We start from the raw sequence: 24,614 nt of genomic DNA, 5'->3' as shown, positions 1-24,614 counted from the left end.
CTAGATTTTTGGACCCATTCTTTCCATCTGTGAAATGGCAATGATCCCTAACTTGCTGGGTTAAGTGTGTAGAAAGACTCTGCAAAGTGACAGGCTGTGCCAGGTGCCAGTTGTGGTTTTAACTTTGTTTTTTGCAGGCACCAATGTCTCAGGCCCCTTTGCACTTACCTTGGCTTTCCTTCTCCCCTCTCTTCCTACTACCTGCCCTTCGGCCATGTTTAATTCCTGGCTACTACTTGGGCTCTAATTGTGTTTTTTTCCACTTGAGGTTCATGTGTTGAGATCCACGTTTTGACAAAAGGTGACCACCATTGCCAAAGAGCTCTTTAATCCTTGGGGTACCCCTGGACCCTCCTGAGTTGACAATTCAGGGGCCTATCATTATTTTGCACAGTGTGAATGGGTTTGCACCAAGTCAGGCAGGGGCAGGAAGAAGGGCATTTGGTAGTAATGGCGTCTGTGGTTTGAAGGTCCACCTCCTGCATACTTTGACGCCAGTCTTGGTAGCCTTGGCCAGTGTTTCTGCAGTGTGGAAAGCCCAGTGGGGAGCTCCCTAGGACAGAGTAGTAAGTGACACAAATCAGCTATGGAGAGAAGAGTTTGGTATAAATGCTTTATTAAAGAAATATTATTTTCTTGTTAAAAAATACTACATTAGAGAAGAGAGTTTTGTGTTATCAGTCTTTCCTCACAGAATCACAGTGTAGATAGTCATTCCTTGACCTCTCTAGGAATCCTCAGGCCACGGATTAGCAGAACACAAATGAGGAAAAAAAAATCATCTTAAATGTGCAGAATTCTCAGATGGTTTTGAGAATTACACTACATAAACATTTAAGTTTAATCTGATCTCAGCCTCTGACTACCTTTTAAGACTAGGACTCTTAAAGCAGAGTGAGAGGCCCCACCATCTGCAGGGCGAATGAAGGCCGCTCACAGAAGAAGCCTTGAGAGTGACGTGGGGAGATCTGATCAACGTGGAGGATTTTTCTTACTCGTCCTCAGTGGTAGTGAAATGCCCTTTGTGGATACCATCAGGTGAGGTAGGGAAGACATTCCAGAGGAAATCTGTTAATGGGGCAACATTTTTATTTCTGTACATTTACATACAAATTTTCCCCAAAGGTACAACAGATGCGACACCATGCAGACACGCAGCTGTGAATGACACTTCAGAGCTCAACATAAACTTGTGCTGTGAACAGGTACCGCCCCCGTCGACACGTACAGTCACGCGGCTCTTAGAGGAAAAGCACGCATGGTTGGGTTGCAGAAAGGACAGAGGTAGGGAAGCGTTCCTCACTAGACACAACACACCATATTGTTTCTCTAAAACACACAATACATTAGAGTGAGGTGGTGTCCTTCAGAACAGGGAGGAGTTGAAGTGTGGGCCTCCCTCAACCCATGTGCCACCCAGGGGCTGGGTGTGTGATGGTCACAAGATTCTTTGAATGGCACTTCTAGTTCAGGGACTTCTGGTTTGGCTCTGGGAAGTAGTCGTGACTGTGTGTGATACTCCCCTTACGAGGTCTGATTTTGCTTGCTTTCCATTTTGTGGCCAAACCCGTTTATCAGCCCTGTCCTCCAGTTGCAGGTGGTTATAGTCTTAAAAACACAAAAACATCTAAACCTTTTCCCTATTTGTCTTGGGTGCTAATAAGTAGATATTTCCATAATATTTGACTTAATAAAGAGCAAAATGAAGAACTTGTCCCACCCCGTCTCAGCTGTTGACATTTGTGCATAACTTATGAAAACAGGGTAGGAATGGGTGGCGAGTAAGACCTTTTAATGTTCTCCAGGGAGGGAGGGGCCCCACAGAAAGGGCCAGTGCTTGAGGAGCATCCGCCCACAAGGGGCAAAGCGCCAAGTTTAGGGATGACAGCTTGGTACCAGGGAGCTGGGCTGTGGCCATCGTCCTCTGGAGCTAGGTCAGAGTGTCTGAGGCCTGGGTGTCCTGCTGTCTTTCTCACTTGGTCAGACCACACAGCAAGCTGGCTGACAAGCAAGCTTTCCTGCTTTGGCTATCTTTCATGAAGGTGTTCTAGCAACTTCGGGTGTCCATGCACTGAAGCAGAAACTGAACTGCTCAGCCTTTCCCTGAGGCTGGCATAAGACACTGCCAGCAGTCTGCCTTCTGGTTGATGGTCCTCTGGCCCCTGCCTCAGTGGCAGCTTCCTTGCTAATCCCTGATGGGTTGCCTCTGGTCGATGCAGCCATTAACACTGTCTGCATTGGCCTAGTGTTTTTACCACTGTCATTCGAGGTGGAGATTGGAGACCTTGAAAAGAAGTTTAGAAGTGCTATACCTTGACACCACTAACCTAGTGATTTCTGCAGGCCAACACAACCAGTGTAAGACTGCTCATGGCTATGCAAATGTCCCATTCTGTACTTAACAGAAGGTTGCTGCCAGGTGACTTGGTAGCAGGTACCTGGGAAAGGTGAAAGGTATCTTACAAGTTTGGCACGCAAAGGCTGCACAGATCTAGAGAGGCTTTGGAAAGAGAATGTGTACTAACCTCAAGGCGTGGAAGAGGGATGACTAAGAGACCAGGAAGAGGGAAGGTAAGCTGGACTTAAAATGGGGATCAAGGATTGGCCACATGGCCGTCCTCCTAGACACATTGGTCCTCAAGCAAAGCACTCAGGACCCCAGGCATCAAAGAGAACATAGGCCAGCTGCCAGAAACATGGTTGCATATGGAATCAGTACTCTCAAGAGGGCTTGATCAAGGCGGCTGGATTCCACCGATGTCTCTATCAGATGTGGAAGAGAAGTGGGTAAGACTGTAAGAAACAGATCAGACAAGGAGCTGGAAGGGGCTCAACTCAACCCTTTTTCTGGCCTTTGAATTCTAGCAACTGTCATTTAGAAGTCACTTTGTTGCCTACATAGGCCCGAGGCCATGATTTCCCTGGAAGAGCACATGGGAGAGACGCATGGCAAGAGGCAAGGCAGATGGTTGATAAGAAGCCACGACGCCCAGAGAAGCTGGTGCCTGAGCTGCTGCAAGAGGTCCAGAGGCTGGTTTCTTAGCAGCCCTGGTGCCCTGCTGTCTGGGGCAAGATGAGGGACACAGATAAGGACGTCCTGGGAGGCTGGTACAGGATGGGAGTTGAGCTTTGGTGAGTTATTGCTTTCTCTCACTTCTTGCTGCTTTCAAGGGACTAGAGGCCACGTGGACTCACCTGTGAGCAACCTGCACTCCTGCCCAGGGAGGGCCCTTTTGTGCTGAGTGAGTGACAGGCAGGAAGCCACTGAGGAAGACATGAGGTGGACCGCCTCCAGGTGCTGTGGGCACTGTTGTGATGTCAGAGTGGCAGCCATCCAAGCTGGAGCTCTCTATGGTATGTGCTGGAGACGTGAGTGGCGGCCATGTGTGGGACATCGAGGCTCCCTCCTGGGATTTGCCTTGGTTGCCTTTTTCTGTTATTTTCCTTTTGTTTGGAGTTCTGGAGGTGGCCACATTTTCAAGTAGTACTGGCAACAGGGCTGGCTGGGGAAGAGGGACCTTTGCTGCTGGAGCTCAGTCAAGGAAAGTGTCTTAGCAGAAACAAACATGGCTCCCACCTCAACACAACAGCTGCTGTGGACTTAACTAAGCAAACCGGGCGGGCGGCGTCGGGAACTGGCGCTTTCTCATCACGTAGGATTTCTGGTGAAGTATGGAAGTTTCCCCACAAAAACTTCCAGATCAAGTACAAAAGGATGATCCTGAAGGAAAGAAAGATTAAGCTGGCTCGAATGACATCTGGGGGCTGTTTTCCCAACACAGCATGGAAACTACCTAACAAACAGAAAGTAAAGAATCCAACTTTAAAATATACAGACTCTAGGAAAAGAAAAAAAGAAAAACAACAATTCATGTACATTTTCCTCTGTGTAAAATGTAGTCCCAAGGACTCTCTGCTTGAGAGGCACAGCTGTCCATGGCAGGGAGCCTGGAGGTAGGGGTCCTGGCCTACAGATGACCTCTGTCTCCTTGAGTGGAGAAGGAAATTGAGTCTGGCCTCCAGGGAGGGGACTGGCCACTGCATTGGTCACTTACAGGGACTTCCTCAGAGTGACCCTTCCTCACTCCTGAAGGAGGTTCTGCTTCATGATCAGTGGAGGGGGAAAGGGGATAAAGTGCTTCTCGTAAAAATGACCAAAATAAATACAAACATTGAATGGCAGAAAAGAAAGTCTTCAGAGGGTTATTTCCAGAGCATCTGGTTTCTCAGATGTGTTCCTCGGATGTCTGGAAAGACAGAATTCCCCACACCGGTTGAAAGTCTCACAATTGAGTGGAGTCAGCAGCAGAGATGGACTTCCTCCCTGGTCTGTAAACCTGTGTGCAAACTCTCCCCAGCCCTTCAAGCCCCGGGGGGGACTGGTGGAATGGTGGCGTGGTCCAGCGAGCTACATAGTCTTCATGCCATTGGCAGTGGCCCCCTCTGGCAGCCCATCACCCACTGCAGCCACGTCATGCAGGCCCGAGTAGTCCTTGAGCTCCGCGTTGGTGAGCAGCAAGGGCTGCTCTCCCTTCTTGTGTGGCAGCAGTGGTTGCCGTGTGTAGTGTTCCCCATTGGCAATATTCTCAGGCAGGCTCTGGTTCCTGCTCTCAGGAAGCAAGAGTATGCAAATGATGCAGATGAGCGTGCAGCAGGCGAAGATGATATGGTGCAGGAAGTAGCCTTTTTGGTTGTGCAGCTCAATAATGGGCGCTGTCAGCATGCCAAAACCTGCACTGGCCAGCACCAGCCCGAGCCCACCACACCTGCAGGGGGAGAGAGCACAGACTTAAATGGAACATAAGGGTTTGGCACAAGTAGGGTGGAATGGGAGCACAGGTTGGTTGTTATGTGTGCTAAGTGCTATGGCTGTTAGGGCAAGCTCATAGCACTGTTCCACAAACTTCCAGGATTAGAAACCTAATCTCAAATTCAAATGTTGGTGGAATCCAGACATGGGAGGGAGCTTTAAGAATAATTAATATTAAAGGTAGTCAAGAGGTTAGGCCCCTGTGACAACAATTTTATAAACCCTGTAGAAGGAGAGGAGAAGCCTGAGCTAGCATATTTACTGGGTCACCTCTATCTTGATGCCCTGCACTGTCTTGGGATTCTGCAGAATCCCCACTATCCAGGGTCCTCACCATGTACAACCCCTTACCTTGAACCTCTCAGCCTCCAGAACCATAGTGGAATAAACTGTATTCTTTATAAATTGTCAATTACTACAATAGAGAGTGGATTTAGGCACTAAGGCAGTTCAGCCTCTGTATTAGGCCCTACTCTGGTTGGTTCCACCTAGTAAATCCCATAGGGTTGATATCCCAAGCTACTTTCATCTTGGCTGTATCTGAATTCCCGAAACTTTGAGCTCAGATAGGCCAAAGTCAAAGTGTGAGTCATTTATCTCTATTCCTCTGCCAAGTGAGGAACCCTTGAGAATCCCAGAGAGGTTAGAAGACACATAATATTTTAGCACCCCTCCTTTTGTGTCTCTATCTTCTCTACTTTGACATGAAAACATTCCAGGGACTGAGGTGCTCTGTAGGTACTAAGAAAGAGGTACAGTGTTGGGGTGAGACCATAGTGTTCAGGTAATGGGCCAGAAAACTTCCTGGTCCCCCCAGGCCCAAGGGACAGGTTGAGGTGGTCTTATCTTCAGAAGGAGGAATACAGTAGCCTGCCTACCTGTAAGAACATCAGGGAGAATATACAGGGATGTGGACTTCAGGAACAACCAGGTCTTTCCACCTATGGTCAGTGGATTTCAACAAAGGCACACACCGTGGGGCAAAGGGCAGCTGTACAACGAGCAGTGTTGGTGTAGTAGGGTAGTTTGAGTGCAAACGAATGAAGGCAGAGCCCCCTTCATAAGGTACAAAATAAAGTGAGTCTCAGAAAACATCAGGGAAGATTGTTGTGACTGGGTCATCTGGGATTTCTTACAAATGCAGCCACAGCACAGAAACTGACCAGCTAGACTTAATCAAAATTAACAGGTTTTTAAAAAATCCTTTAGAAGACATAATTCAGAAGTAGAAGCTACACAGCCAGGGGGAGATGCTTACAAAGCCTGCCTCTGACAAAGGATGTATGTCCTATTGAACTCAACTTGGCTTCAAAACACCTTTGAGAAAGCCTGGAGTAGGGGCTGGTGAGATGGCTCAGTGGGTAAGAGCACCGGACTGCTCTTCTGAAGGTCCAGAGTTCAAATCCCAGCAACCACATGGTGGCTCACAACCATCCACAACGAGATCTGGCGCCCTCTTCTGGAGTGTCTGAAGACAGCTACAGTGTACTTACATATAATAAATAAATCTTTAAAAAAAAAAAAGAAAGCCTGGAGTAAAGACAGAACAAACATGTTGGTGAGAACCTAGAGAGGCTGGAGTTCTCCAATAGCCTCCTGGGAGCAGGATGGAAAACAAGTCGACTTTCTCTTGAAAGGAAACAATTTTTTATATAGCTAGCAATTCCATGTACAAAACAAGTAAAACCATATGCACAAACATTTACAAGCAAATGTTTATGCTTTATAGCACTGGGAACAATCCAAATGTCTATCAGCTGTTGAGTGATAAATAAAATGTGGCATATCTAGATATAATGGAATGTTGCTTAGCCTTTAAAGGCATGAGACACTAACATGTTACACCATGAAAATGGTTGTACAATTCCATTTACATGAAATGTCTGAAGCGCTGATCTAGAGAGACAGAAAGCAGGGCAGTGATTGCCTGGGGCTAGGAGGGTGAAACTGCAGAGGGGCATAAGGGTGTAAGTGGTCTATAATTGAAGGGTGAGGAACTGGAAATCTAAATGGATGAATTCTATGTCACATACATGGCACACAAGCTATTAACTCTCAAACTCTCCCAGCTTTGGATCCGAGGCCTGTCCTTACAGATCCCCATTACCCCACAGTCAGAGTGAGGCAGCTGCCAGCCTCACCTCTTCTTGGCAAGCTCCCAGGGACTGTACATCATTTCCACATCACCATGGCTGCAAATGATCCTCTCAGTAGTTCTAGTAAGAGCAAGGCCCTCAGACTACTCCTGGGTTAATGTAGGAGACATGACTTGGTGCTCTCACTGCCTGCCAGGCACAGTTCATGTGGCTCCTGTTGGCTTCCTTGGACTCTGCAGAATCCAGGCTAAGCAAGCTATGGAGCTGCTCCAGACCTCTCTGAGTCCCCCCTCTGGCAGACGATATCCTCATGGTATATGTCTGTGTGTGTCTGTGCTTGAGAGGTGCTCAAGGGCAAGACCAAATCTTGCTCAATCTGTAGTCTCTGGTATTTTCTCAGCAACTGGCCAAGACTTGGTCAACTGGCCCTTGGGCACTACTTGGTTTTATGTCAGAATTTTAAGATAATTTCCACCTTCCAGTACTCTTAACCTTTGCCTTATATGTGGGCTGGAAGAAATAATTTCCAATAAATTCGTGCCCATAAAGCACTGCAAAGTTAACGAGATGTCTCTTCCACAAACAGGGTAGGAGAGACTCTGAGTATAATAAAACAAGCTGTTGTGTTGTTGGGGTACACATAGCAGGAAATGAGGTGGCCCCAGTTAACTCATGAAGAACTGGATCCTACCAATGACCGCTGAGCCTGTAGGCAAATCCTGCCTCAGGGCACTGTGGCTTGAGGCAAGGATCCAGGTAAGCATTGCCCAGGTCACTGACCTATAGATACCATAAGCCATAGAACTTAAGTCATTTGTTAAATATGACCAGGCTTGGCTAAGGAAACTCTTCCCCACGCTTTCATGTCCTCAGTACTTTGTATAAGACAATTAAAACAAAACAAAACAAAACAAAACAAAAAACAATTGAGTGCTGAAAAGAGCCACATAGGAAGTCATACTGCTGGTCCAGCAAGGGGTGCACTGAGGAGGGATATGCTTGCTCTTAGTGCTGTCCAGGTACCAGTCTTCCCAAGTAGTATCCTGCACCACCTTTGAAAGACACTGGCATCTTTCTGTCAACATTTGCTCATGATGAGCCTTTTGGTATTGCTCCTCCATGCACCTGTTAGGGGCAAGGATTATTTCCTGGAATATCAGCTGTCTCACAGTTTGCATGTAATAAATACTGGATGGCCATAGATCACAATGACTTCCTAGGTAAAAAGGCCAGCTCACCTACAGGCATGGGTCAGAGAGCTATGAGATTTGGCCCATTTGTCAGGTGAATAATACCAAAACAGTCATTCAGAATTTCTGGTAAATCTGGCCCCTTTGGTAAGCCACAGGATGGGAGGGGGTATCAGGGACCTGTTTGATTGAGACCTTTGATAAGATTGTATTTCTCTGAGTTTTGCTTTCTCTTGCCTCTGCCCATTAGAGTTGCCATGCAGGAAAGCAGAATACAGCCAGCCCCCCATGAAGGAAGTGTGTGAAGCTGCTAAGCCTCAGGCAAGTCTCACATGACACCAAGTGAATGATAACAAAGTAATATATCACATTAATAACAATATTGGCTGAAATATGTTTGATTTATAGCCCATCTAAGTTATAGGCATATGTATATGATTTTGAGTATGTAATAGAGAATCCAGTCCCATCTAGTAGCAAACTGTATATACAGCAGTGGCCTTATAGGATTACAGTGAAACATCTCTGGGGATTTTATAGCTGTGGCTGTCACAGAGATCATGGCACAACCCATTTCTACATGATTGTAGTGGTGCTGGTATAGACAGACCTACTGCACTGTCAGTCATATTAAAGGACAGCAAATAGAACAATGTGTAATACCCGATACTCTAGAATGCTAAATGATTCTGTTTTTGGGTATATGGTTCATACTATCATAAAGCATTTCTACTTAAAAAAAAAAAGTTTGCCTCATGTGGTAGCATGCCCTGTAATTCCAGCACTTGGGAGACCAAGGAATGTGGACAGTCTAGGCCAACCTGGGCTACAAGGTGAGAGCTTATGAGGTATACCACCAGCACCTCAGGTTTCATTTCCTGTCTCCTGATTTTTGTTGAGCATCTAGGTATGCACTGGAGACTCAAGGATGTCCCATGGTGACACCAGATAGTGACTTATTTTTCCCCACATGTCCTGTTGCTAAATCATGTTTGGAACAGTTGTACATCTTTGTTTATTTTTCCTATGAAAATACTTTATGTTTGACTATTAGTGATTTCCTGGATTTAATATTATTACAGACAATTTTGTAAGAAAAATGGCATGCCAGTTTTGGTTTTGTTTGTTCCTTTTTGAAGTCTCTTGGGATCTTCTCATGCTTGGTGTCACATTCATTTCCCTCTAAAAGGCTGATTGGTCAGAGCTCCTTCTTGTTGCGCTGGGAGTTCACTAGAGGGCAGCCTATGCCCATGTTTATATAGCAGTGAGGCTTCACCACACAAATCAGGTTAGGCTTCCGTGTTTCTTAGAAGCAGGGCATTGTCACTGTCCACCCCCTAGCTTTACTTTGGGTAACAACTCTCTGACCACTGCCAATGGGCAGCCTCAGTAGGGGGAGCGAAGTGTGAATCAGAAATAAATGTGAACCATGAACTCATATAAAAATATGAACACACCCCTTCCTAGGTTTTACTTCCTCCTTTATGTTTCTAGCTTTTCTTGATTGAATTTCTGTTAAGCAAATACTGTACTCATTGGCACAGAAGTGAAGAACTAGCAAAACTATCCAGGTACAAACAATAACATGAATTACAATTTGTGGAATTATATATATAGTTCTTCCTTGGTATCTAGGGGGGCTGATACCAGGACTCCCAGATGCTCAAGTGTCTTACAGAAAATGTTACGGTAATGCATGGAACCTACATGTTGTTTGCATCATTTACCATTATTCATAATGCTAACACAATGCAAATGCTGTGTAAATAGGTGCTGTATTTAGGGGTTAATGGTAAGAACTGTATATGACCAATAGGCATAGTTTACTGGGTATGGGTCTTAGGGATTGAACCCAGGGTTGTGTACATGACCAGTACACACTACACACTGTAGCACTGAGCTACACTCACTTGCATCATTTCTATAAACAGATGCTATCCATCAGTGGACGGTTGGCAAATCATTCTTTGTGTGATATCTTGTCTCAAGGCAACAGTAGAGCAGAAGACAGACATAGGAAACTTGCTCAGAGGGGAAGGTCTCAAGGCCAGTCTGATGCAGATGATCTGGACTATAGTAAAAGAATGGAGCCACCTGAACAGCAGGCAAATAGTAATTAGTGGATAAGAAGCTAGGATGGTACACAAAGCAAGGACAGACAGTCTGTGACTGGGGCTCCACAAATTAGTGAGGACTTTTGCTGACCTTGAATCAGCTTGTCAGCATCACCAGCACCTGCCCTTTCTCTTCCTTTATCCCATTGTTGTGGGTAAAGGAAGTCACTGTAGGTTATAGGAGTTCCTGTTTTCAGATTCAAAATAACAGTGGAGAGAAAAGATGACTCCCCCAACAGAAACAGCCATTGGCTACATCTACATCATCCTAGAATGCCTGTCACTTCTGCCCAAGACAAGGGGAGAGATTATGAAAGGATGGAAACCTGTCTTTCCCAGCCCACCTTCCATTTAACTAATGTCTAAAGCCTAGGGTATGAGTTGTGGAAGCTGCTCTCCAGCTAGTGTAAACATCAGTGGGCTAAGGCTAAGTGGCTCCCTGTAATCGTCTGAGCAAAATTTGATGAGACAAGGTTCACTCTAGTCAAGAGGTTCTCAATGTTCCTAACACTGCAATCCTTTAATATAGTTCCTCATGTTGTAGTAACCCCCAACCATGAAATCATTTCATTACTACTTTATAACTGTAATTTTGCTACTGTTATTAGTTATGATATAAATATCTGATATGCTGGATATCTAAAATGTGATTCCCAAAGGGGTTGTAACCCACAGGTTGAGAACCATTGCTTTAGTCTCTACCACCCACAGGAAAAGAGATTATCATGAATTTGTGTAGCAAACATATCCTGGTATATATCTCTTGTTCCTGGCACCTTCGTTTGGCTAATTTTATGTCAACTTGACACAAGCTAAAGTCATCTGAGAATAGGGAATCCCAACTGAGAAAATATCTCCATAAGACCAGGCTGCAGGTAAGTCTGTAGGGCATTTTTTAACTAGTAACTGATGGAGGAGGGCTCAGCCCATTGTGGGTAGTGCCATCCCTTGGCTGCTGGTCCTGGATTCTATAAGAAAGCAGGCTGAGCAAGCCATGAGGAGCAAAGCAGTAAGCAGCAACCCTTAATGGCCTCTACATTAGCTTCTGCTTCCCCTTTCCTGCCCTGTTTGAGTTCTATACTGATTTCCCTTTATGATGAACTATGATGTGGAAGCATAAACAAAATAAATGGTTTCCTCCCGAACTTGCTTTTGGTCATGGTGTTCTATCAAAGTAATAGGAGCTATATTGAGTAAGAACACTATTTCCTTCAAAAGTGTAGAGCAGAGTAAGACTTTCATAAGAAAGAGGAAGCCGGTGGACCACACCTTCAATCATCTTGGGTGTTTCTGTGTGGAGTGGGTAGTAGGGAAGCAGCATGTTTTTCCTGGGACTCTCATGGGAATTCTTCATGGGTTTATTTGCAAGAAAATGCTGCACAAACCACCCGTGGGAAGAGTTCCCATGGAGACTCTTCCAAGCCTGGCTTGGAGGTGGCCACAGTTTCCTTTCACCCACTGCAGGTACAAAACATCACCGAGGGCCAAATATTTTTCTAGTTTGTCATCTTGGCAAGGTGGACTTTAGAACGTATTTGTTCAAATTTTATCCCCTAATAATTTTTCCAGATTTGCATCAAAGAGGAAGAGGATATCATATTTCTTTCACTCTGGGTTGTTAAGCACACTGACAGGGAGGCCAGAGTTACGGGGTGCCCTCCCTAGAGTCATGCAATGGCTGCCAGTGGCTATGAGAAAACCAGGACTAGTAGCAACTTGCACTCCAGACAAGAGGTTGTCTTCGTGGATTCTTTTATAAAGGAGGGAATTTAACTGGTGGGGAAAGAGTAAGGTGCTGTGCTTCCTCCGTGGTTTGCAATTGCAGGCGCAAAAGGAGCTTCTGGTCTACCTCACCTTACCTCAAGCAGAAGGCAGGGAACTAGAGGAATTACTCAATACCCAATTGCTTTTTCGTAAATATACAATGATGAGACATTTTATTACAGGGACCAGTAACCAGCTGCCTTGGTTTGTATTGTAAAAATTCAAGGGAATGAGTCAAAATGAGGTCATGAGAAAATTCTGTTGTCAGCAAGGAGGGAAGTCCACAGACCTGCCTACCTGCTCCCCAAGTCCTCCCAGCACCAGAGGGCCTAAAATAATTAGTCTCTCTGAGTCCCATCTGAACTGGAAGGTCTGCTTGTTCTTCTGAAGGGTGTCATCATGCTGACTTCTGGGTTTCAGCTCACAGCTGAATAACTGCCCACACTCACAATTTCAAAAAAGCATGTGCACTAGAAATGCTAATGATATTCTAATAAGGATCTCAGCGTGACATGAAGCACAGCCAGCCCTTGAGTAAGTAACAAATGCCAAGTGCAGGTGAGGTCTCTAATTCAAAATGCTTGTGGATTTTGTACCTATGAATCTGTAATATCTGCATATATATCATGGGATATCTTGGAGAGGGAGGAGATCTCAGTCTAAATACAGACTTGTTTACATCTTAGATATGGCTTCTGGAACTTGAAGGTCATTTTTATACAATATTTAAAACAATTTTGCCCATGAAACAGAATTTCAGGGTGTAAAAATTTTTGCAGCCATGTCAAAACAAGCAAACCATGCTGGGGATTAGGAGCATTTTAGATGTCAGATTTTTAGTGTAGGAGCATCCAACCTGTGTTAGGAAGAGGGACGTGGTAGAGGGGATGCAGTTAAGTGATGCTCTTTCAAATATTATAACTTTACCATGATACAGTCACAGTGGGATTAAATGCTGTGCTTCATGGGCCACCACGCAGGGATAATAATCGTATTTTACAAACACTTAAGCCCTTTGAGCTCTGGAGGGAAAGGCACACTTCTACCCAGTCTGGGGTTGTGCTGTCTTGCTTATCTTTTTTAATTAACTGAATCATTGATACAATTTTGGATTAGTGATTAGCTTCTTAGGCCAGGAGGAAAAACCAAAAAGGTTCTATCTAACCTTGTATCTTTCTTATTTTTTATTTTTTGTATAGCTAGGATGACCTTGAACTTCTGCTTCTGTCTCCCAGGTGCTGGGACTCCAGGCATGTACCACCACATCCAGTTTATGGAGTGCTAGGGATCGAACCCAGGGCTTTGTGCATGCCAGACAAACAATTGAACTATATCTGCTGCCCTCAACTTTTGTTGAAATGGGGTCTCCCTGCGTAGGCTGAGAAGTCTCCACCCTCCTGTCTCAACCTCCTGAGAATCTAGGATTATTGGGGGCATGTATACCTTTTTTTTAAAAAAATCCCTTGTTCCCAAGTCTCTCAGTGGACTGGCAAGGGTGATTTTCTTATCTCTCCACTTTCTATCCCTTGCCACGTTTCTTGTACCTTAAGCAGCTCTTGTTTCCATGCCTCTGGTAACTGTCTTGATGGGATCTAGGGTTATGTTCCCACCTGACCTTGGGAGTCAGGGTGGAACTGATCATCAGACTGTGAGTCAGGCAGCCATCATTCCCTGCATGCCACACCACACCCTGGTCCTGCAGCCAAGGTGAGGCAGAACTGAGGACAGTTCCTTACACACAGGCCTCTGTAGACAAGGACCGATCTAGAGATCTGAGAAAAGGTCCCATATTATCCCATCACCCACCTTATCACTGTGGGAGTGATCTCTGCACAGAAGAAGACACTGAGGCTCCCCACCGCATGGGATGCAAACATTCCCACGATGGAAAACGCAATGGAGAACTTGTCCTTGACGCTGTCACTCATCCCTGGAGGAGAATCCAAAGAAGGCGACCATGAGGTAGGAGAAAAAGGAAAAGAACAGAAGCCAGGCAAGGGGTGAGCTGGGACGAGAATGGGGGAAGGGAAGCCAGGGATATCCCAGGAGATCACTCCTCCCCAATGACTAGTTTGCGATACAGTTGGGCATGCAGTGGCCTTTGGGTGAGCAGTCCTCTAGGCCAAGGAGCCTGGAGTCCTTTAAAGCGTTCTCTTGGTGTCTGTTAGTACCTTGGACACTAAGCATGCTGAGCTCACAGTGGCCTGTAGAATTACTCAGCCAGAAGCTATGCCAGGCGGGCTAAGGTTCTCCTGTTGCCACAGTGCTAAGGTGCTCACTATCTGCCCTGGATTCCAGGCTGCAACCTCAGGGTGGACCCACCCAACCCAGAGTCAGTGCTGATTTAAGTATAGAAAAGCTACACATGACCCAAATGGAATAATTCATGGGCCCCGAGGGGAGGGAAAGCACTCAGCAGTCTCTATGCCTACAGGTGGCACTGGAGCCTAGCTAGCACGAGGCAGTACTGCACACAGTGTTGGCATGTGTAGGGACTGTGCTTCTCAGCTCAGCTTAGTTTCCCTCAGGGCTGCACGGAGGGCAAGTGCTGTCATGGGCACTGGTAGCATGGGTTTGGTGGGGGCAGGCAGGTTTCATAGCAGCATGGGATATAGGGCAGCACCTCTGCTGTTCTCCCTCCCCACCTCCCCCATTGGAGAGCAGCAAGCTTGCATGAGTCATGAGGAGATAATGGCTCTCCCTATAGCACAGATGACCAAGCCCCAACCCTCCCACCTTCTCATCCTGACTAGCTGCTGACCAAGGACAAACAGCACTGGTGCTGGATTGGGGGCCTGGGAGGGCATGCAAGCCAAGCTGCGCACAACCAGGGAGACAAGAGTGGCTTCCTCTAGCACAAGATAAGGATAGATAATACAAATATATGCTTATAGTGTCCAACCTACGGCCAACTTCAGCTGCAATTCTTGAAGGGCAAAGAATGGAAGGGAGAGAGGAAACAGAAACCAGTTGGTGAGTCCTTGTGGCAACTCTTGTGTGGATGTAATAGAAGTCAAGGAAGCCCAAGGAGAATGTTCAGTACTCACCTGAGTCTGGATGCTGGCTGTATTTGCCGATCACTGGAACCGTGATGGGATGGACACACCCACATACACAGGGTAACGAGAGTGGGAAAGAGGAAGAAGGCTTATTAGGTATAGGGTGGCTGCCGAGTGTTCCCACATGAATTGTTTCTATGTGAACTTCCTTTTAAGTCTGAGTTGGTGCTGGCTGCCTGGGTAGTGGAATTCACACTGGACTAAACAAAGACCTTTTTGTTTGAAGAGAAGGCTAAGGCCCTATTTGCCACGGGGTCTGGGAGACAGCACAATCCTGCAGCGAGGATCCAAGCAGACCTGAACAGAGCCTCTCTGCATAGAAAGTTATTCAAGTGGTACTCTTGGTCTGTGCCATGGGGTATTGCTCACAGTGAGATAGGCCTCTATCTGGCCACATTTATGCTTCTCCAAACCCAACTCTTCATAACTCCTGCCTTTTGCCCGGAGTCCCTGTGGCATTCCTGTTCAATACCAAAGAGGGCAGGTGGGATACTCTGGGTGCTGAGGGACCCTGGCATATCTGTCTCATCTGAGTAAGCTGGACAGAGGCTTTCTGAAAGGTCAGCTAGGCAGTGTCCACCCAGGGCGACAGAGAACAGCTATTGGTTTTCTATCTTTGTTATCACCCAGCATGATAGATAAGAACACAATTACATTAGGAAAACCACCTGTTTTTGAAACCAGCTCTTCTGTAACCCAGTCTGCACCAAGGCTGTCATGACTTGTGGTGCAAGGGACAATAGGTAAGTTTCACTCTGCAGCTGGGGTAAGCTTCCCTCCAAAGATGGGTGTTCAGTGGCACCCATTTCCCTGTGTTCTGAGCCTGTCCCAGGGAAGGGGTCTAGCATGAGAAGATGCCAATGGTCTGCACTGTGTTCTGGGCAGGTGGGAAGGAGGCAGTGGGATTTTCTTGTACTTAGGTGAGTGGTTACAGCAGTTAACGAAGGACTAAATGGGCTCTCTAGATTTGTTTTAAGGTGATATGTGACATTTACAGAATACTTTGATAAATGATAAATTTGGGTACATCAATAGAAAAGCAAGAATGCCCAGACTTTCACTCTATTGTTGAAGAAGGACATGTCTGTCCTCCTTATGTGAAAAGCATACAAACGGTCTGCCCATAGTGAAGCCATGTTTACAGGGACACACAGGCTTGGGAGTTACAGTGCCTCCAGAGAGCTCTTCTTTGGGGCCATAGGCCTGTGGGTGGGAGGAAGAGGGGAGGCCTAGCAGTTCTCAGAGTCAGAGGACAGTATGTTCTACTAAAATTCCATCCTTCCTGAAGCAAGATCTTGTGGCTATCGATTTCAGAATGACACACTCAGGACATAGAAAACTCTCAAGTCTCATCTAGTCCTTCCATTATAGTTTTGATCTTTAAAGTTTCCCAAAGGCCATTATGTTGAAGGCTTGGTCTCCACCCAGGGCAGTATGGGGAAGCAGACCTTTAGGAAGTGGAGCCTCATGGGCGCAGAGTCATGTACTTGAAGGTGAGCTCTCAAAGAGGACATTGGGACTCTAGATCCCGTTCTTTGATTTCTACATGCCATAAAGCAAATGCATTTCTCTGTCATATACTCCTTTCATGTATTGTCCTGCTACAGGCTCCAATGGGTCAACAAACCATGGACTGTTTGAAAAGTCCAAATCTGTAAGCCAAACAAACCTTCCTTCTCTTTAAGTTGATTGTCTCAGGTATTGTTACAGAAACAGAAAGCTGCCATGCCTGCCAAGATCTCTGGTATTATGCTAGCTCCCTTCCCTAGCATTCTTGCCTTGCCTCCCTTTTCCAGCCTACTCACAGTTGAGGAGCCCAAGCTGTAGAAGTGAGGCCAGGGCAGTGAGGATCATGAAGAGCAGCAGCCCTCCCCTGCGCCCAAGGAACTTGACTACCAGACACATGGCTAGGCAGGAGGCCAGTGCAATGCTGGCCATGGTGTAGTAGTCAGCGTAGAAGTTCTCCAGGAGCGGCACCTTCACCTCATGGCCCATCATGCTTCTTGCAAAGCAGTGGTGGATCCCGTACCCCGTCAGCCTGCAGGAGACACGCACATACACACACTGAGAGGCTGGGTAGCATGCTCTGAGATAAGAGGCTGCCTGATCTTCTAGGGATGACCGAGAGACAAAGAAGCATTTTACACGTGAAAGGAAAGCATGCGGTGACTACACATGAACCAGAGAGAGAGTTTAATGGAAAGAGACATCAAAGAAACATCCTTGAGGTTTTTTTGTTCACCAAGGGTGTAGGACAAAGCACCTACTGTGTGCTAATTTACTCTTATGTCAGCACAAGAACATGGTCATATCCACTTGGCAGACCAGCAGCAGATATAGGGCATATCTTGGTTGGTTGGTGACTGCCTCCGAGTCACTCTGCCTGTCTGGGTTTCTGCTTCCTTTTCTGAGAAATTTTCTGAAAAATTGGGATCCATCCAGAAGACTACCTATTTATGCATACTGGATCTCTCTCATGCAACCAAGCTAGGAGGAAAAACCAGGCAGATGGCAGGCCAAATGAAGACACTAGGTCTATCTCCCTGCTGCCCCATGTGAGCATATATACCCATTGGGCAATGTGTATCCTACCATGCCTTGGACAACAGGAATGAAAATGTGGTGGGATGCCTCGGGGGCTGCTGATGCTCAGACAAGTATTTCTAGGGCCCTGAAGGGTTCTCAAGGACAAGCTCCTTATGAAATGCCTGGAGTGCATGAGAACCCATTCACATCAGTTCCCATCCTGGAGCTACCCGCCCTTCAACCTCCCTCTCGCAGCTGGGAAATCTAAGTCCTTATGTTCCAACCTTGAGGAAGATTAGTAGCAACAGGCCCCGACCCCTTGCAGAAGGAAGCTACCTTTTATCAGCTGGATGTGACTCTCCTGCACTATCTTCTGTAAAGAGCCCAGTTTTTCTGTGCAACTGTTTTATAATCTAGCCATAAATTCGAGTGCTTCAGTTTCCTGGGATCCCACATGATCTAGTTTTCTTCCTCTCTTCCTTCCTGGTAAACTGCCACCTCACAGTGATCACCTTTTGTACTCAGAGAAATCAACTCTGACTACAACAGGAGATTACAAAATAGGGGTGTTCATCCCTTTGCCCCACAAGGATCACAAACCTGAAAACTCATCTCATTTATGCCTGACTTTGTGATTTTTTTTTTTTTTTTGCAACATAAAACTTGGCAAGGGGACTGGTGAGATGGCTCAGTGGGTAAGAGCACCCGACTGCTCTTCTGAAGGTCCAGAGTTTAAATCCCAGCAACGACATGGTGGCTCACAACCATCTGTAACAAAGATCTGATGCCCTCTTCTGGAGTGTCTGAAGACAGCTACAGTGTACTTACATATAATAAATAAATAAATCTTTAAAAAAAAAAACTTGGCAAAATCATTCTATTGATATGAACACTGCTAACTAGCTAGCTTCTCCCTGAGAGTGGACAGCGGAGTGATGGCCACTATGTCAGAGCAGGTAGGAAGGAAAGCCCTGATGGCTCAGGGTCTAGCCTCTGTGTTTTTCAGGGATAAGTACTGTAGGGCCTGACCTCAATTAGATCTTTACTCTTCTGTTAATGGGCAGGGAAACCTTTGTACCTCAAAAATGAACCTGAATTGGATTCCTCAGAGTTGTTGATTTCACCAAGCTGTTCTAACAGGAGAACTGTAAAGAATGGCAGGCTGTAACCCTAGTCTGTCTACTTGAAGGCAGCCCTGAGACTTCTCACAGACACACCAAAGTCTAAACCCCTCCTTTCAGATGATCTCTGTCCAAAGGTCCACTTTGTGCAGTTGTGGAGGATGAGGCTGTGGAGCTGTGAGGGAAGATTTCCAGGTACACACCCAGCCCTGGGACTGGGGCTACCATGAGACTACTTGAGCCACAGTCCCGGCAGGCAGGGGTGAAGCTGTGGGAAGAGGGAGCCTCTTGAGGGAGCCTGTGCTCCTGCTGTGTCTCAGGCAACCTGGCCCTGACTGCAGCTGCCTCAGAGCAGGTAGATAGTCAGGTGGCCCAAGCTGGTTGCATGTAGGGATAACAGCTCTTTGGAGCCTGGGTGGGGGCCCTGGCCAAGGTTCATGGGCTCAAGCCACCCCTCTTCCTAGACATGGTCAGGAACCCTAGCCTTGAGGACATCTCCTAGTATAAGAGGTACAAGGTGAGGCCATCTTTTCAGAGTTCCCTAGAACTGGGATGAAGGAGACAATCAGAGGAGAAGGGTATTGTTTCTGTGGACATGGGTGTGTGCAGGACTTCACCAGGCCTCCTGGTCTCCTTTATGCTCAGAGCCCTAGGAGCTCTGAACCATGCAGGACACTGGCATGGGGCAGGTAGCTGGGCTGAGGGCAATGCTCAGTGCTGGCTACCTAAGGCTTCTTGATGAAGTGGTAGATATCTTTGAGTTCTGTCATCCTTCAAACATCCCCAGACATACTTCTGGGGCCTCTTTCTTAGACACAGGCTGAGACATGTGGGATTCAGAGTTTATCTAAGGGTGGGAGGGGGGTCTGTCCAGATCTACCCATTTCCCATGACTTACGAGTTCACACAGAGAACCACGATGTTTTTCCACAGGTTCCTCGTCCCCACCACCTTCACGATGCACACCTTCTTGGGCCTCCGTGAAAGCTCTTTCTCTAGCTCTGTAAGAGACAGATGCATGAGTTCGAGCAGGATGGAAGGTTCCAGACACAGCTAAAAACACTGCTTTGGTTTCCCATCCAGGACCATGCAAGAGGAAAAAGCCTTTTGCCTTTAAGCCAGGGGGAAGAGTCTGGGCGTTCTGGATGGAAGTGTATTCACATCAGACTGCTTTCCCTACCAGAACAAAAAGGGCAAAAAGCATACTGTCTGTGTACATTTCCACCCAAGCCCTGCTTAGAAAGAACCGGGCAAGGCACACACAGACAAGCTCCATCCATTTTGCCTGACCACATCACTCCATGATGGGATCCTAGGTCACTGAGGCCTAAATTATGTCCTGCACACACACAAAGTGATTTCTTTCTGCTAGAAACTGCATCTACCTATGTCACTCACAGCTCAGAGGCTTGCAAAGCTACAGGCACATATGCTCCTTAATCTTAGGATTGAAGCTACACAGAACTGTCTTTAGAGGATGTGAACTATTGTGCATGCACACACACACACACACACACATACACACACACACACTTTGTGCATGCTTCAGTTAACAGTTGAAATTCTTTGGGGAATGGGGTATAGCTCAGTGCTTAGGAGGCACGAACCCCTAGGCTCCATTCCTAGAACAAGACGACAATGTGTTCTGCTTAGTGATGTGACAAACTGAAGCTATGGGACTGAGGCACTTGTAAGGCTCATCCCAGCTCGACCAGCCATCCTACTCAAGCACTGCACCAGGGTAAGTTACCCTAACCTAGCTGGGAATTTACTCTAGCCCTACGGCTGGTCTGGCAATCTAACCGGGAGGGTCAGAACATGGGAAACACCCCAAGCAGAAGATACTGTGCAGCTGCTACCTAAGAGCAGTGCTTACAATCAGCCTTCTGGGCCCTTCTTTCTGCTAGCTTGCATGTCCTCACGGAGTCATCCCCTCCTTAGAAACTAAAACAGAAAGGATGCTCCCTACAGTCAACAAGGAGCAAGTGCCCCTAAGCCTGTGAAGATCATGAAAACAAGGAAAGACTGGGGAACTGTCAAGACCAGAGAAGACAGTGGCAAGGTAATGGAAGATTGCACGCCTGGACAGAATCCTGCAGCTCGAGGGGCCAGTGATGGAGAGTGGGAACACTGAGTAGCGTCTGGCACTTGGCTAACAACAGTGTATATGTGTATCCAGTTTCTTAGTTTTGACAAATGTGCCGTGATAATATTTGACATTAGCAATGGGGAATACTGAGTCAGGAGTACAGAAAAGTTCTTTACTGTCCTAACTTTCCTGTACACATGAAATAGTTCTAAAATAAGACATTTAAAAAATTTAAAATGTCTGTGGGAATAGGGACAGGGGAAGCCTTCAAAACCTGGTGGTGTATATGTAACTGCTAATGAATTATTGTGGATGAAATAGTATGTAAAGAAGCTATAGCAATTGTATTATGACCTGAAGGTTTTGTTTTGTTTTGTTTTAAATAACATTAAGCCCTAGAGCCCAGTCTAAGAATTGACTGTAGTCTACAGCTGTAATTGTATTATCCTAGAGGGAATTAAATTAACTTTTCCAGCTCTATTGATGTTTTGTCAGCGTCTCTGTTACTCATACCACTGGCCCTTCATCAACAACATCAACTTCTGCTGCTTCCTGTGCTGTCTTCTGGGGTGAAGCGCACACATTCCAAACTGTAGGAAGCATTAGCTAACTGCTGAGACCCTGTGAGGTCACTGGAAATAAGGACCTTTCTTGTCTCTCTAGCTATCGAGTAGAAATTTAGGAACTGCCCCAAACTTCTTACATTAGGAAATAAAAGCAAACAGATACCAGGAAGCTGGTAAGACAGGAGCATTGGGTTGCTTCTCTGGAGCTCAGAGCAGAGCACCTCAGCCTTGGTGGCTCAGTGCTGTCAGAATGTCAAACTGAGACAGGCAGACTTAGTGTTGGCAAATCAGGTTTGTCTATCCCTGCCCACATTTCCTTGACCCTTATGGTCAGTGCCCTAGGTCTGGGAGCAGTGAGGCTTCCCCCAGGGGAGAAGCACAGCTCTGTGTTTCTTCTTAACCTCCTTGAAAAAGCTGCCCATAGGAATGGAGGTCTCCACTTTATATCTTCTTCTGACCTGAAGATATTAAATGGAAAATTTCAGAAATGAGAAATTCATAAATTATATAGTCATAATTACTCCAGTTTTTGTTATTAGTTGTTATTAATCATTTCCTGTGCCTAATTTGTAAATTAGACCTTATAGTAGATCTGTATTTATAGGAAACCTAACCTATCTAAAGTCAGGCATTATCCATGGGTTTAGGCACCAATGGAGGGCAGTCCTGGCACATACTATGGCCTGAGGACATGGCAGGGTTGGTGCGCATGCTCCAAGCCCTAGATGCAGGAGACAGTGAAGAGGTTCTGGTCCCTCTGTATTCCTCAAGAGCAGCAGAGAGAGCAGCAGAGAGAGAGAGAGAGAGAGAGAGAGAGAGAGAGAGAGAGAGAGAGAGAGAGAGAGAAGGCCATGGAAGCATACCTAGGGCAGCCTCCCTAGGACTGAGAGCCTTGGGTCAGACTCTAAGAGCCTTGGGTCAGAGTTGACTTTTGGATTACGTCCCCAGTAAGGTGACCCACAGAGGTCAAATGACTCCTGCTCCCCACATACTGCTCTCCTCGAGAAGAAAAAAGGTCATGCATGTGGTCTTTCTCTATTGGGTGACCCTTCAACGAGCTCCTTCCTAGAGAGTATATTGGAAATAGAAACTAACTGTTCAACCTCTCCAGGCCTCACTGTCCCCGTCCCATGAAGCTTGGAGGATGACACATTCTCAGGAGTTTTCCTTGGGTCTTCCAGTCTCTGTCCTGTGTCTCTGACCGGTCTCACTATCACTGAAAGCATGGGGCTAAGCAGGCCTCTAACGTAAGGTTAGTTGGCTTCGCCCCACCTCCCCCTGTGGGCTCTAGGTAACACAGAAGGAGCAGAGTCTTTACCTCCACTATAAATGTTCAAAATCTTGAGTCAGGCCCGGGAAGGAGAGCTGTCATGCTTGGCATATCATAACACTGTGAGAAGGACATTTGGGAACACACCCAAGTGTCTAATCTAGATGAACAGGTCACTAAGACCATCACTTATGCTCAAATAAAAACCGAAGACAGCGTTAAAAGAATAGAAATGTTTGGGAGATCAGGTTTTCTTTTAGCATGAGCCCAAGACTAGCATGCTTTAACAGGGCATGCAGCCTCTCATTCGCTATTACATCCTAGCCTAAGGCACTTTTCTGTTGGGAGACACCCTAAGGAACAGTCCTGCCTCTTCTTGGCTGTAGGAGCCCTGGATTCTGTATGTCATGAATAGTCATGAAATGCAGCTGTCCAGGGCTCTCCTTTGAGGTCTAGCCTGGGCTCTGACGCAGAGACTCTGTGGTGTAGAGGTTAATACTGAGAAACTCCTGTTTGCTGCTGAGACAGGGGTGCAGCTGGGCTTGAGGAGCTAGGCTTGAGGTTGGGAGAATGGGTCTGAGAGAACAGGACTTTTCTGAGGTGAGGCCTATGAGGAAGAAAAACATGGGGTCTAACACAGATCAGAGGCCTGGGGGAGGTAGACATTAGGTAGAGTTTCTAAATCTATTTATAAGATGTGGGGGTCTTCCTTGGGACCCTGAGCAGGTGGCTGTATTTGTTCCTGGGCTGCTGGTGGAGGAGGGGAGGACAGAGCCGTGAGTGCGGCCGAGAAGAAACTGGGTAAGAGCTTGACGGTTATGGTGGAGAAGCGATTCTGAGCTAAGGAAGTCAGAAATCCCAGAGAAGATAGACTTCTGCCAAGTGTGGGACAGTTTTGCATTCTGTTTGTTTAAATGCATCTGCCAGTTGCAGTGTGTGTGTGTGTGTGTGTGTGTGTGTGTGTGTTATAAAAAGCCAGGTGAATAAGCTTCCCACAGGGACTACACTAATGATGACACATTCTGGTAAAAAGTGAAGCCTTTCTCCTCTTTGTTAGTCACCAAGGGGTTCAAATCACCTCTTGTTTGGCCCCCAGTCTGGGACACAGAAGAGAAGTAAACATCAATTGAACTCATAAGCAAAGAAGTAGGGGTAGAGGAGAGCTAATATCACTTTCCAAAAATAGGGACTTGAATCAGTGTAATTAAGATTGAGAAAACAAGCTTTTCCCAGATAATATTTTAACTGGAAAGAAGAGGAGCGTGATGATTTAATTAGGAGGCCAGCAACAAATTTACAACAAGACTGGAGAACAGAAGCTTGCCTGAGGGAAGCTACGTGAGGGTCCAAACCAGGCAGTCCTGGCCTCAAAAGTTCCTTGACAGCATCCTTTCCCACATGGCTCATGGTCCTCACCCCCTTCTCAGTAGCCAGTAAAGCCGCTTCAGTTAGACTCCCTGGGTTCAACTCCCGTTCCACTAGTATCTAGTAGCTGCCTGATCTCTGACAAAGCAGTCCAGCGCTCTGTGCCATGGTTTGCTCATCTGCAAACAAGGAGCACCATCGCATCCCTTGGAAGTGCACTGCTGTGAAGATGTGTCCACGAGCACAACACACAGAGGCTGGAACGGTAAGAATGAGCTGATCTTTTACTGTGATCTAAATATCGTTTACTGTCACTGCTACTGAGAAAGGGGGCCTAGGATGGCCCTCTGAAAAGCCAGCATTCAATACTCTTCAAGTAGATCAGCCATGGCTTGCATCCTTCATTCCAGGGACTTCTGAGCTTTTGGTTGACCAGACTTTTCCTGCCTGAGCTAAAGGACTTGGTAGACCACATCTCACCCAGCAAGTGGTTGTGGCTCAGCCTTTGTGTCCTGGGCACAGGGAAAGATAGGCATGCTACCCTTGTTGGGCCCCCATATCTTCATCCAGTAAGAAGCCCACTGGGTGAAGCCCACCTAAGATTGAGGTGGCTCACAACCTCTTCCGTGGAAATGGGAACCTGC

At 46.5% G+C, this 24,614-nt stretch overlaps 1 protein-coding gene across 2 annotated transcripts in view; it reads right to left on the bottom strand.

The window, feature by feature from the left end:
- Positions 1-1,067: 1,067 nt before the first annotated feature.
- Slc22a23 (solute carrier family 22 member 23) overlaps positions 1,068-24,614 on the bottom strand; it is a 171,295-nt gene continuing 147,748 nt past the window's right edge. Inside the window, exons 6-11 of one of the 2 annotated variants that reach the window (XM_029468209.2) lie at positions 19,579-19,681; positions 16,839-17,071; positions 15,022-15,054; positions 14,877-14,900; positions 13,781-13,904; positions 1,068-4,766 (exon numbers count right to left, since the gene is read on the bottom strand). In XM_029468209.2, coding sequence (XP_029324069.1) covers positions 4,409-4,766; positions 13,781-13,904; positions 14,877-14,900; positions 15,022-15,054; positions 16,839-17,071; positions 19,579-19,681 — 875 coding nt within the window. In that variant the 3' untranslated portion in view covers positions 1,068-4,408. The remainder of the gene's footprint in view (positions 4,767-13,780; positions 13,905-14,876; positions 14,901-15,021; positions 15,055-16,838; positions 17,072-19,578; positions 19,682-24,614) is intronic. The other variant, XM_021179965.3, reaches the window with a different exon arrangement.

The sequence above is a fragment of the Mus caroli genome, unplaced genomic scaffold (genome assembly GCF_978045245.1).
Source record: "Mus caroli unplaced genomic scaffold, Mus_caroli_1 scaffold_15, whole genome shotgun sequence".
NCBI classification, from domain to species: Eukaryota; Metazoa; Chordata; class Mammalia; order Rodentia; family Muridae; genus Mus; species Mus caroli.
Note: the sequence above shows the minus strand (reverse complement) of the source record. Positions and strands in the feature narration are given on the sequence as shown.